Source organism: Sphaeramia orbicularis, chromosome 16 (genome assembly GCF_902148855.1).
Source record: "Sphaeramia orbicularis chromosome 16, fSphaOr1.1, whole genome shotgun sequence".
NCBI lineage: Eukaryota > Metazoa > Chordata > Actinopteri > Kurtiformes > Apogonidae > Sphaeramia > Sphaeramia orbicularis.
Window position 1 is genome coordinate 23,739,412 of NC_043972.1, and position 12,655 is coordinate 23,752,066.

The window sequence follows — 12,655 nt, forward strand, 5'->3', positions numbered from 1 at the left end:
AACGTAAAAAAGAAAAAAAATTCAAAACCTTTACTTTTCTGGGTCTCAAGGAGGATATAGAATAAGAGGATGGATAACAAGATTTTTTTTTTTTTTTTTTACAAATGCTGTGAAACCAAAGTGTAAACAGAACTGACGTGTTGTGTTTCTAAGTATGTGTGTTCAACACTTCAACCATAAACCTCAGTTCTCCGTTCTTCTCTCAGACCTCTGTGGTAAACCAGTCTGTTCGACTCCCTCTGGATCTGAATGGGTGCACTGGAAGCCCCGCCCGTGTCGGATGTGACGGGGACCAATGGAAACGCACCGTGCGCCGTGGAAGGACGTCACATCATCATCGGCGGCCGTACTGGTGGGACTGACGTACCTACCGCTCTGCTTGCCTTGCAGTCTCTACCATGTCTATACGGCACCTCTTGTTTTTGTGTGTGAGGTATCACTTCCATACTTCACACGACTGAAGCAATTCATGGAGAAGTAAGCCTGCCGTTTTCGGAGAGAGCTGGATACGAGTTGTGGACACGGACAGAGTCATGGTTTGTGGAGGAAGAAGACAAACTGCCCGGTTGTCTGTACTTCCAACCAGCGTTAAAGCTACTTTGATGCCTCGCCGCTTAGCTAACAAGCTAACTGGCAATGTTTTCAGAAACTAGCCAGGTAGTTAGCTTGCTAGCGAGCTAAAACGGCTAAACACATTCGCTATATAGAGGTAGCAAACAGTTATAGCTACTTTTATCTGAAGATACTGGGAGTGAGTAGGTCGGGTATGTGAGAATGGGTATGTTGAATGTTGAGGGCATCAGTGCCCGCCTGGTGGCTATTTTCCACCGGGGACAATAGTTAACTGTCCAGGCAACAAGTCTAGGACTGCCCTAAGGACTCAAGTTTGTGCTCGTTTCATTACTAGTAACCGATGGCCTGGGCTAACCACAGAGAAGCACCCAGTGGTAAAATGAACGTTTAGGGCACAGTAAAGGTATCGGTGTACAAAGGAAAGTAGGTTGTCACTGTAGATGCTCAGATTTGAGTGGGTCAGGTTACTCTGTTGTAACCCATAGGAGGAACTGTTGATATTTAATCGATACGACTATTGATGAGGAGACGAGGTGGATGAACATTATAAATCGCCCACATGCGTTGGATCAGTTCCCGGACTTGTGAAAGGTATCCGAAGCAGAAGGTGGGAGACGTGAGCGCACAGCCCTTACAGCCCCGGGGAAGATGGCGGAGCGTTCCCGCAGGAGGTGCTGAAACCAAAACTTGGGGACTTCTTGGATTTATCGCCGCACATCTGTTCTCAGATTGTAGGACACATGCAGGCCAAAAAACGGTACTTAATTCTGTTCTCCGCAGGTACGTGTCTCATTCTGTTGTTTTGTTTTGGAGGGATACAAGTCCCGCTGTCCAGGCGGGGTCCCAGCCGGCGTGATGACCGCAGCCTCACGGGTTATCGGCCCGGGCCGCGGTGGCGGCGCTTTCCGGGGGGGCTCCAGCCTTTCAGCTCCTGGGAACAGGACAGGAGCGACGATTACGACGGACACATCTCTCCAAGGCAGAAGAGAGATTCAAACTCAGGCGTTTACTTTGGAAAACGCTGCAGAATGGAGTCCTGCTTTGACTTCTCTCTGTGTGAGAGGAATGGATTTAAAGTTTACGTCTATCCCCAGCAGAAAGGAGAGAAGATGTCAGAGAGCTATCAAAACATCTTGTCCTCTATTGAAGGGTCCAGGTTCTACACACATGACCCAGGACAGGCCTGTCTGTTTGTTCTGAGTTTGGACACATTGGACCGGGACCAGCTTTCACCTCAGTATGTTCACAACCTAAGAGCAAAAATCCAGAGCCTTGCTCTGTGGAATGAGGGCAAAAACCACATCATCTTCAACTTATACTCAGGCACATGGCCAGACTACACAGAAGACCTAGGCTTTGACATTGGTTATGCCATGTTGGCCAAAGCCAGCATCAGCACTGAGAACTTTCGACCCAGCTTTGATGTTTCTATTCCTCTTTTCTCTAAAGACCACCCTAGGACAGGAGGGGAAAGGGGTTACCTTAAACATAACACTATTCCCCCTTTCAGGAAGTACATGCTTGTTTTCAAAGGGAAGAGGTATCTAACTGGCATAGGTTCAGACACTAGGAATGCTTTATATCATGTTCATAACTCAGAGGATGTGGTCCTCCTCACTACCTGTAAACATGGGAAGGACTGGCAGAAGCACAAGGATGCTCGCTGTGATAGAGACAACGCCGAGTATGACAAGTGAGTACTTCTCAAATATCTTCTAAACCTTTTCAAGAAACTATATGATTGTTTATGAATTAGTAGCTTTCCGTTTTTCAAGGCAGTGCTGAGTTTCAGTACATAGATGTTTTTTCTCTCTTTTCTTCCTCCCACTCGGTTTTCATTTAGTGCTTAAGTTTTGCCTTTGCCATGGTTTTGCTTTTCATATTACTTAAATTACATGCTTTTCCACTCTTATCCAACTCTTAAGAATGACAGAGTTGGTGTAATGTGTCATATGTTTTGACAGATCACCTATTTCTACTGAGGAAAAAAGAAGTGGATTTCTAGGATGGTCTCTTTTACATGTGCTTCTAATATCAACAGCATTTGCACTGAAATTCGGATAAATTTACAATTAATTACAGGTCATTTAGAGTAATCTTTTTTTAATTGAATTCTCCAATCTTTTACATTGTCATTGTTTAGTGCAGTGGAAGCGAAGAGTCTGAATTAGTGTGGATACCTTTTGACATCATTTATGTCATTTGTTAAATTTACCTTTACAGGGATGATGTGATGAGACAGTTTCTAAATTTCATTTGATTTCTTTCATTTTGTGAAACTGTTTGACTTAACAAGAACAGCAGTGTGTTAGCGGACTACTGTGATTTTTCTCTTTTTAATAGTGCTCATATCAAATGACATTATTTAAAAATGACACATCACGAGGCATGCATAAGTAGATTTGCTTTAAAGCTGCCACAAGAGTCACTGTATTCATGTAATTCAATTGATACCCCATCTGTCTGCACAGGCTGCTATTCAGCAATGGATAAATCTGCCTCTTTTGCACTCCACATCTCCACCTCTCTATCAATATATCATAAGGCCTGACACACTCTATATTCTCTTTCTGTATAAAAATGCACTCCTTACCACAAGTCACCATAATGGATACAAGTAATAACTGGATGAACAATTAGATGGACAAATTTGCTACGACTCTGACCAGCTGAAACATGATTATATAATGATCAGTCATACTGTCTCAGTAAGTAGTCTCAGTCACTGCTGAAGGCAAAATTGCACAGCTTCAGTGCTTTGAAAAGTTTTTCTGTGATCATCACTCAGTACTACAGTTAAGCCATACTATTTTCTGTGCCCAAATCTGATGAGCAAACTGGCGTCTGTCTCCCTGCATTGGCCAGTGGGATCATTTCGTGTCCCCTCAGACTGTGCTGTGTTGTTACTGGTGACTGTATGGCGCTGGGTGTTTGACTGTGGCTCTTTGGAGTGGATTAACAGGGACAAAGCGCTGGTGCCAGTAAGGGGAAGCCACTCTGGCCCCTGTTTGCTCAGTCATTTCCCAGACAAACCCAACTGCATGAGCCAGGAATGCCCTAGTCCCAACCCATGTCCTGCGTGACCCCTCCGTTGTTTGGCAGCCAGTCGTGATTGACCCCTTGTCAACTTGCAACTGTGGTGTAGTTAATTGTTCGGTTTTGGTATTGTGTCCGGTGTGCTCTGAAATCTGTCTGCAGCGGGGGTTAGAGTTGTCAAATCACGAGATGGTTGTTAGTGCTGACCAAAAAAACCCAAAAACGAGTCATAGAAGGCTGTCTTAAATGTGATGAATAATAAGAATCATTTTATTTACAGACACCATGCATTCACACGCAGCATGCGGGCATTTAACCTATCAGATGGAGGCCTGGATACTTGGACCATGTGTTCACACCATTTAGCCACAGTTAGCTGTCACCTACCCTCTGATTAATTGATGTTAATTCTGTGGCAACAGTAAGATTAGCTAGTGTGGTGACTGAGGAAGGAGAGGGCAGTGAGGAAAATTTGACTGATGAACACCCTCTATAAATAAATTAATATTGTAGGTATTTTGTGAATTAGCTAATTGTTTGCTCTATAAAATGTTAAAAAAAAAATTAAAACATGTTGGTCACTGTTTCCTCATATTCACTTTACCATGACAGAAGACTAAAATATTTCCTAATAGCCACAGAGTCATGGAATTTTGACTCATGAATGGTTGGTGCTGTTTTTCATTGTTAAAAATGAGTCAGTCAATTGTTGCCACTCTTGTTTTGGATAGATGTTAGCAGTGTGCCTATTAAAGCAGAGAGACACAAGAGCTTTATATCTAATATGCCTTGAAGATGTTCCTGATGTCACATAGGCCTAATGGTTATAAGTTTTCATAACAGGGTGGACAGGCTCAATACTGTAATGTGTTTGTTTAGCATCAGTCCTCAGAGGACCCTCATGTTTGTGCCTGTCTTTGTAGGTAGGTATCAGCTTAGAGCTTCATTAGTTGGCTCAGCAGTATAGCATTCTTTATTTCACTCAGAAGACATGAGCTTTCTACTCTCTCTCTGCCTCTTTCTGCCAGCTCGCTGCTTGCTGCCAGGGAGTGATTTCACACAGTGAGATGGGTGGCATCGGAGCCGTAACCCAAAGGAAAAATTAATCCTCCTGTCATTAAATGGTGTTGGCGGAAGCAGGCTTTTGGGTATCTGTAGCCCTCATCAGCTTAGCTTCATTGCAGAGCTACAGTTTGTTCAGTGGTTCAGTCAACAGAATTTTACTTGATCCCTGTTTGACTGCAATTCCTGTTAAGTTAAATAATAGTTTATGTACCATTCCTAACTTGAGCTTTTCCATGTGGTGGCATAGCTCAAAGATTCAATAGCTTTTTCTCAATTAATATTCTGGCCACAAGAATCAGGGATTTGCCCAGGTCAGAGGGTGTAGGTGCTGGAGGTTATATTAAGTTTTTGGCGCTGACCGGTACTCATACCTTACTTGTTTGTGGAAAAAACTGGCCACACTGCATACAGTCAAAAGTCTGTCAGAATTTTTATATCAGGAAGTTTGTGAAAGACTTCCACACCCAGGTGGGGGTTTGTGTGACATCGTGCTTTGTGTTTTTATATGTTTTCCAATAAAGATATCTTATTTCAATAATGTAGGGTTATTGTAATTACCTTATCCATATACAGAAATTGTAAACAGCTTAAAGACCAACAGGGACTAGCAATTAACATTGTACCTGCAAAAGATATTTATTTCATATTTATTTGGCTTAGGTGGTGGCCAACTACTGTTATTGCTGTGCCTAAGCTGTAAAATGTTCGGGAGAACCCTGGAAATGAATGCATTCCCATGTTCAGTGGGGATCACACACCACATTGAAATGGAATTATTCACCCCATCTATGTTTTTTTGAAGCCTTAAAACTTTAATATGCTGCAATGCCAGTGAGATCTCTCCTTAAAGTGCTTGAATCTTAAAGTGGACCTTATCTGGAGGCAAAAAGAAATCTGCATTCCTCAAATGGATTGGAAAACTTGACTTAAGCTACCTGTTCCAGGGCACAGCAGGCTGAAATGAATTTGCTTATGAAAGCATCCAGCCCAGACAGATTGCCAGTGTGAAATTATATCTGCAGATTTATTTATTTTTTTATTTTTTTTTATCATTTCAGGAGTCTGCAATTGTGGTGTGTCGCACAATATTTAATGTAACGCAGAGCAGCTGTAAAACAAATTTATAGTCACTGTGGTATGTGTGCAGCATGTTAGTTTGATATGTGCACAGCTGGCATTTTCCCTGTTTTTGTCACAGTGTTACTCTTGTATTAATTGCTTTTTTGGCTCAAGTATTCAGAACAGTGGACCATGAAGATCCTATCATTACACTGAGCTTTTTAGTGAGTCTGTTTCGAGTGTAAGTTGGGTGGGTTTTGCCTTTCTGGGAATCAAGTGGTTAACATTATCCAAATCCAAATGGTTAACATTATCTGTCAGAACCGATTCATCAGTCCCAAAAATCTGAATTACTTTGATTTGGTAATCATACCCAGACCTGCTGCATATCCCTGCCCTGGCACCCGACAGCACGTGGCTCTCCAAGGCACAGAGACTTGAAGGGGCCAGAGATGTGGGTGGGACAGTAATCAAGGAACCTAGTTGCCAAGGAGATCAATATTTGCTTTTGGTTCATGATTCAGCTTTCCAAATGAAAATGTGTCTGCCTTGTCTTGTGATCTAAACTACGCACAAGTTGGAGGAAGCTGCTGCAAATTAGGAAAATATGAACTGGTTTAAGCTCCTAACATCTCTCTGGGTTTAGCAGCTGTTTATCAGACAGATTTAGATTTGGGTTTAGACATTAGCCAGTTTCTGAACTGTGTCAAATATCTTAACAGCTGTTAACAGTAATTCTTGCTATTCTTGAGGGTGAAAATCTCATTTATCCTGTCGAGGTGACTTCTTTATGTAGTTTGAAGAACTCTGCCTGGGGTCGTGACTGAGTTGCAGTCTCCTATCATACAACAGTATGGGCCAGACAGTGCAGTCTGTGGTCTAACTGGGTGGAAATAATAGTTTCTGTGCCTGGCTATGGCCCTTTGTGCAACAAATCCCTCTTATCCTCTCCCACTGACAACAAGGAAGTTGTGACAGACTGAATGCAGCCTCTCACCATAATTACCATGTAATGGTCATGTAATTTCTGTGTAATAGGCTTGAGATTTTAGTGTCCAGATGTTGACTTGGTATTTATATATATTTTTTAATGTATTTTGTGTGAACACAGATTGCCTGAAGGAAAAATGTTGAGTTCCACAGTAGTGTACATAACACTATAAGTTAAAGTTTTAATGTACTTTTTCTGGTATTTAATTATATTTATGTACTGTCATTGTCTGAGCTGGTTTTTAGGAACAGTAAACAAAATAATAGGCCTTCGAATAGTGCTAAAAAAATTAATTCTACAGTGGCTCATTTAATTTCTTTAAGTAGTGATAATAATTTGGACTCTGCCAGGAAGCAATAGTTTCTCTAGCAGAGGAAGTAGTTTCTTAGTTCTTCTGCAGTCCGTGCTGTGCTAATAAATTTTAGTCGTAAATGTGATACAGCAGATATCTACATCCACATTTCATTGCAAGAAGTTGTTAAAATATCAAGAATAAATGGGGAAGCTTGATACGCTTGACATCAGGCATTTAAATAAACCCCAACTAAATGCATTGATATTAGTTTTATACCCACAATATTTTAGTCCAGTATTCCCACTCTTTGAGCTTAGTTAACCCAACTACTTTATCTTGTAGATGCTTCTGATTATTATGATAAAATTTCTGCTCTTATTTAAAATATGACCTGAACTGTATGTCTCATTTTCAGCATCAAAACATCTACACCTTTATCTGTGTTCACCAGTGTTATGTGGTTTCCTGATTTCCTGTATGCATTTGTCTTGTTTTCTTGTAAAAGAGGTTGGGCGTGTCCTATAGTTACTACAAATGTCAAGTTGTCCACATACAGTGTATGTCACAGCATATCTCCGCTTTGCTTGTTTACCTGTCATGTCTCTGCTATTTCCAGCCAGTCGGCGGAGTCAACATTTTGCTTTGCTCTTCAACCACACTCTGCCTTTCATACATCTGCGCTCAGCCACTCTGTACGAGTCTGTAATGCAGCCAAAAGAGAGCAGAAAAGCTACAGCAGGAGGCAGGTCAGATGCAATTTTAACCTCAAACTGAAAGCCCTCTCACAGCTTGTTTCCAATTAAGAGGCCCTGCCAAGCGAGAGAGTACAAGAGGGATAGAGTGAGAGATGAAGGGATCGGGAGAGGCATGGGGGACAAACTGAAAGAGTTACTTGGGGGGGGGATAGGAGCTCAAAGAGAAAGAAACAGCGAAATCTGAGAAAAAGGGATAGAGGGAGAAAGTAGGAGAAAGAAGGGAAGCATAGAGGAAGAATGCATGCCAAATGTCCAGCAGTGAGAGGTGAGTGCAATAGCTGGCTACGTGCTGACGTTGGTCTGCTAGGTGTATTTATAGACTTGCAGGGTTTTAATCCTCAGTATTGGCCAAAGCCCCTGGCAGAGGGCTGCTAGCCAACTTGATGCAGGCTTCAGAGCTTGGGAAAAAAACGATAATCGTTGGGGGAGGATGGTCGATCTGAGTTCCTGCGCATATAAGTGCCTCTTTCACAGACTTGGCTACTATTGCAGAGCGTCATATCAGCAGTTAGGTCTTCTCATTAAACAGGCTCACACTGTTGTTCAAGTTATTTTGTGTCCCAACTTCTTTCTTCTGAAATTCCAGTATGCTCTCCTTTTTTTTTTTTTTTTTTTTTTTTTTTTAAACTTCACATTGCTTCTTGTTAAACACTTCTGAAAAGCACTAACTCCTGTGCAGCATTAGATATGGCATTCAGAGCTAATAGTGTACAATTGAGAATTACAGAAAATAGTAGCTCGTTGAGATTTTTAAAATTTTCTCTGTTGTGCCTCTGATCTACCTGCAGTATCATCCAGAAGCTGCAAACGCAGACAGCACTACTGTACACTCTTTGTTGTCTTTGAAAATGTTGGTATGAAGGCATTTGTAATATAAAAATGTTGATGGAAAAAAATGTGTTTACCATTTTGTGACTACACTACAGAAAACAAATTGAAATTATGGCTGAGAAAATGTTGCAAATGGGCTATTTTCCAATTGTTTGTGTTTAGTAGAGTTCATTAAATCCACTGTAAATCAAATTCACCAGAAACCGAGGGCTGTTTGGACGCTCTCTTTCACCAACAGGCTCCAGTGGTGATTCACTTGGGTTAACAGCCACTTTGGCCACAGAAACCCAAAGTTCACAAAACTACAGCTAGCTTGATGAAAAAAAATTGTTGCCTTGTCTGATAACTTCATGGTGTGTTTTCCCCTCACTTTGACCTAAAAATGGAAGTGTCATTCAAAAATGTTGAAAACACCAGTCATATTGTGTTGTGTCTTTATAAAGTTAGTAATGTTGTTTCATCTCATTTGTAGGTACAGTTTTGTACAGTAAGTCTGCAATCTCTTTCTTAGAAAGTGGTGTTTGTATACTTTTCCCACTAAAATACAAAGAGTTGTCAATTCTTTGACTTCAAATTATGCAAAGAGACTGTTTTTGTGAGAGGTCCTGTTTTTGCCACCCTTCATAACTCTACTATGCCAGTAAACTGTCACCATTGGCTTAGCTGGAAACAGCAGAATGCTGCCGCAGGCAAACCACAAAACCACTCCACTCAGATTATGTGTTTACTCTTCATTGACACAAGCCTAGAAATGACACTTACATGACCACACAGCGATTTTTGTTTAGTTTTCAATGCTGTTTCTCATATGTTCTACTTGGCCAGTTTTGCCAAAAAGTATTTATACCCTGAAGTGGGTCAGCTTTTCGCAGTATTAGTACTTATTGTGCAGTCATTTCAACCCACTTTCCAAATATTGAATAAACCTGGCTTCTGACAATAGTTGCTTGTGTCTTTTGTCACTGCGGCTATAAAGTAGTTGAATCAGCAGGTTGGATCCCACAGAGGTAATGCTGGCACAATCAGCCACTCAATGACAAGTTGAAAGGAGCTCTTATTGTTGTGTGATTGGGAACCAGTTACATATCATTCTCCACTGGTGCGCATCTTTTGTAATGCAGATAGATAATAGAAAATAAAACATGCCAGGATGATGCACTGAGCTTTTCTCATGACACCCTTCAACCATTACCTTTGTCTGCACAGCCATATTTGTCTGTTTATACAGTATATAGTTTGCACTATCCATGAGTCAGAATCACATCAACTGTATCTTTTGATGAACACTGTAAAAGAGAAGGCCTGTGGTCTTGTGTCAGTTCAGTGAAACACTAAACTGCACTGTCCTATAGAGCTAAGGGATTATAAATGCCTCTCATTCAGAGAGATTATGGTAAATGATAGCAATGGAAGCACATGTAGAGCGGATAAGTGAGCAATTGGGTTCTGCGATGTCTGGTATTGTTATTGTTCCGTGTCTGTCTGTTTTACTTTTAAATGTGCCCATTCACTTCCAAGTGTTACTGCTGGGAAATACTGTGATTTTTGTGTAATTTGTGATAACGAGCTGTTAGCAGAGTGATTTAACTGAATTCACCCACTGAAATAAAACACCTTTCATTCAAGCTGGTAACCTGTGCAGAATCACATCACATACAGACCTGTCACTTTATAAATCACATATTAGAAATACATGATGGGAATGATTTCCCACTGGTAAAGGTGCCATTGCTCTGTTAAGCAATCCTGGTTCCAGTCAATTGCATATCACACTGCAAGTAACTCTTCACTTTTCGATGTCTGAAAGTGTGTTGGCATGTTGTGTTACACCCTATTATGTGTCAGCTGTTTAATAACTCATGATATTTTTCATGTATGACGTATCACAGTGGAGTAACTATGATTGTGTGCCCCATTGACATGTCTCCAGTATGTCTGTGCAATATCTGCAACCAAAAAGCGACCGGTTTCCCAGAAGAAGTCAATTTACTCTGCCCTCAATCAATTAATCAGCTTCCATATCATTTTTCACTGTCAGGGTTTACAGAAGGGGAAGTCGAGGGTCGGGTTGTTACCGTCAATGTGTCCATGTTCACTTCCTCCAGGTTTGGCAGCTATGCGATAAGATTGGCTACTGACAGTTGAAGAGAATCTTGGCATTTGCATTTTTTTTTCATTGTTCCACCTACCCATTAACTCCATAACTTCAGTTCAATGTTATGTTACATACGTTTGCGACAGTGTGGACATTTAATATTTTTGTCCTGTGTCATTATCATTTTAGATGTTTCCAACCCAGCAAGTGAAATGAATATCTGTTATTAGTACGTTTACTTTCAGTAGGGTTTTTATTTGGTTTGAGATGTTGTTTTTATGAAACATTTTAATGGCTGATCATCAGTCTATTAGTAATATAGTAGACTAGTGTCAATCATAGCATGACAAGATAATGGCCATTTTCACCAGTATGGTATGGAAAATATACTTCCCATTCAGTTATCTCAAATTGCTACTGGTAGCTATGAAGTGCTTCTACTTCTCCTTTGTTTCAGTGTTTCTAAGAGGACCTGTGGCAGGAAAATATACAGCCCTAGTCCAGTTATTTCAGTATATCATACTTGAGCATGTACTTGAGTTGAGTGGGGGTTTTTTTTTTCATTCCCTGCCTGAACCAACTCAAAGAATCCTTATTTACCCAAATGTGTTTTAGCCACTTTGACTTTTTGGACGCTAGATTTTCTGGACAGAGAGTCGTGGGCCTTTGCTCCCTCTCACTATCTTAGCTCCAGACCTGACAAGATGATGTATGTCTTGTCCTTGGCAGCCAAGTGCAGGTGATGTATTCCACTTGGAATGCTGGGAGAGTGAAGTAAGGAGAGTCGATATCCACGTTCCAGGCACAGAGTGTGGTCCATTCCGGGAAAGGCTTTTCTGTCATCACGTGGAGACGCACATTATCATTTCCCAGCTTTCTGACAGATGTGATAAAATTTGGTTGAATGAAATAAGAAGGCAGGGAGTCAGGGTTGGAAAAAGATGAAGCATTTTGAATATTGCACTTGGCAAGTGTGCTAAAATTTGCAATTTTGTCAGTATTTTCAGTTAATTGTATGGGCCTTGTGTAGGTACTCCTCAACATCCCCTGCTTTCTGACAGATGTGATGAAGTTTGTTGGATAAAATACTAAGGCAGGGAGTAGAATTGGGAGGTGATACAAGTAGAACAGTAACAGAAATGAAACACAAGAAGCACTAAATGGGATGGACGAGGTGAGTTTCCACAAGGTTAGCAACAGAGAGCTCGCTTTTCTAAAATCAGTTTTGTGGACTTTATACCAAGAAAACACTGTTTACCAAAATTTGAAGATGACCACCTCAAACGAATTATCTCTGTGTCACAGTTGAGCAATGCAGTTGGATTAATGTGACATGAAGTTGAAAGCAGGTAAATCTTTAATTCTTGAATTTATGCAAGTCTATAAAAGCTCCTGATGCCATTGTATGTAATTAAAAAAGCAAACAAATGCAAAATGTGAAGGATGTTTATCAATGTCATCCAGAGTGCAACTATTGGAGGGTCTCAGAGCAAATGTAACTCTTTGGACTGGGCACATCATGCACAGAGCCAGTGTGTGCGTGACTGAGATGGAACATTTGCAGTCATCGCAAACACAAGTTGATGCTCAGCATGACAGGGTTTTCTCAATTATCCCTCATGTACAATGAAATATGTTATGAGAGCTACATGCAGAATTAAGCAGCACTCTAAAACCAAGGCCGGCCAAATCCTACTGGTTTTAATCCTCAGTCAATGCAGAGCACAGACCTGCCAAGCCCACAGACGTGGACTCTTTCACTGTCAGTGACTCATGATTACAAGCCTCAAAATATTTTAATATTTCAAGTATCACTCTTGGGATGGAGGCACAGATCAGAGTATAATGATAAAATAGCTATAGTATTACTATTGTAGAAGTTTGGAGGATGGAGTTGGGCCATTAGTCAGGGATTGTCCTTGTGTCCTCCCAAAGGTAATGTGTCTCATCACCAT

The 12,655-nt window shown here is 40.9% G+C and overlaps 1 protein-coding gene across 1 annotated transcript in view; it reads left to right on the top strand.

The window, feature by feature from the left end:
- The first annotated feature begins 349 nt into the window (after positions 1–349).
- Positions 350–12,655, top strand: part of LOC115436108 (exostosin-1a-like) — a 44,164-nt gene continuing 31,858 nt past the window's right edge. The window contains exon 1 of the mRNA XM_030158846.1: positions 350–2,266. Within this exon, the coding sequence (XP_030014706.1) occupies positions 1,314–2,266 (953 nt within the window). The 5' untranslated portion in view covers positions 350–1,313. The remainder of the gene's footprint in view (positions 2,267–12,655) is intronic.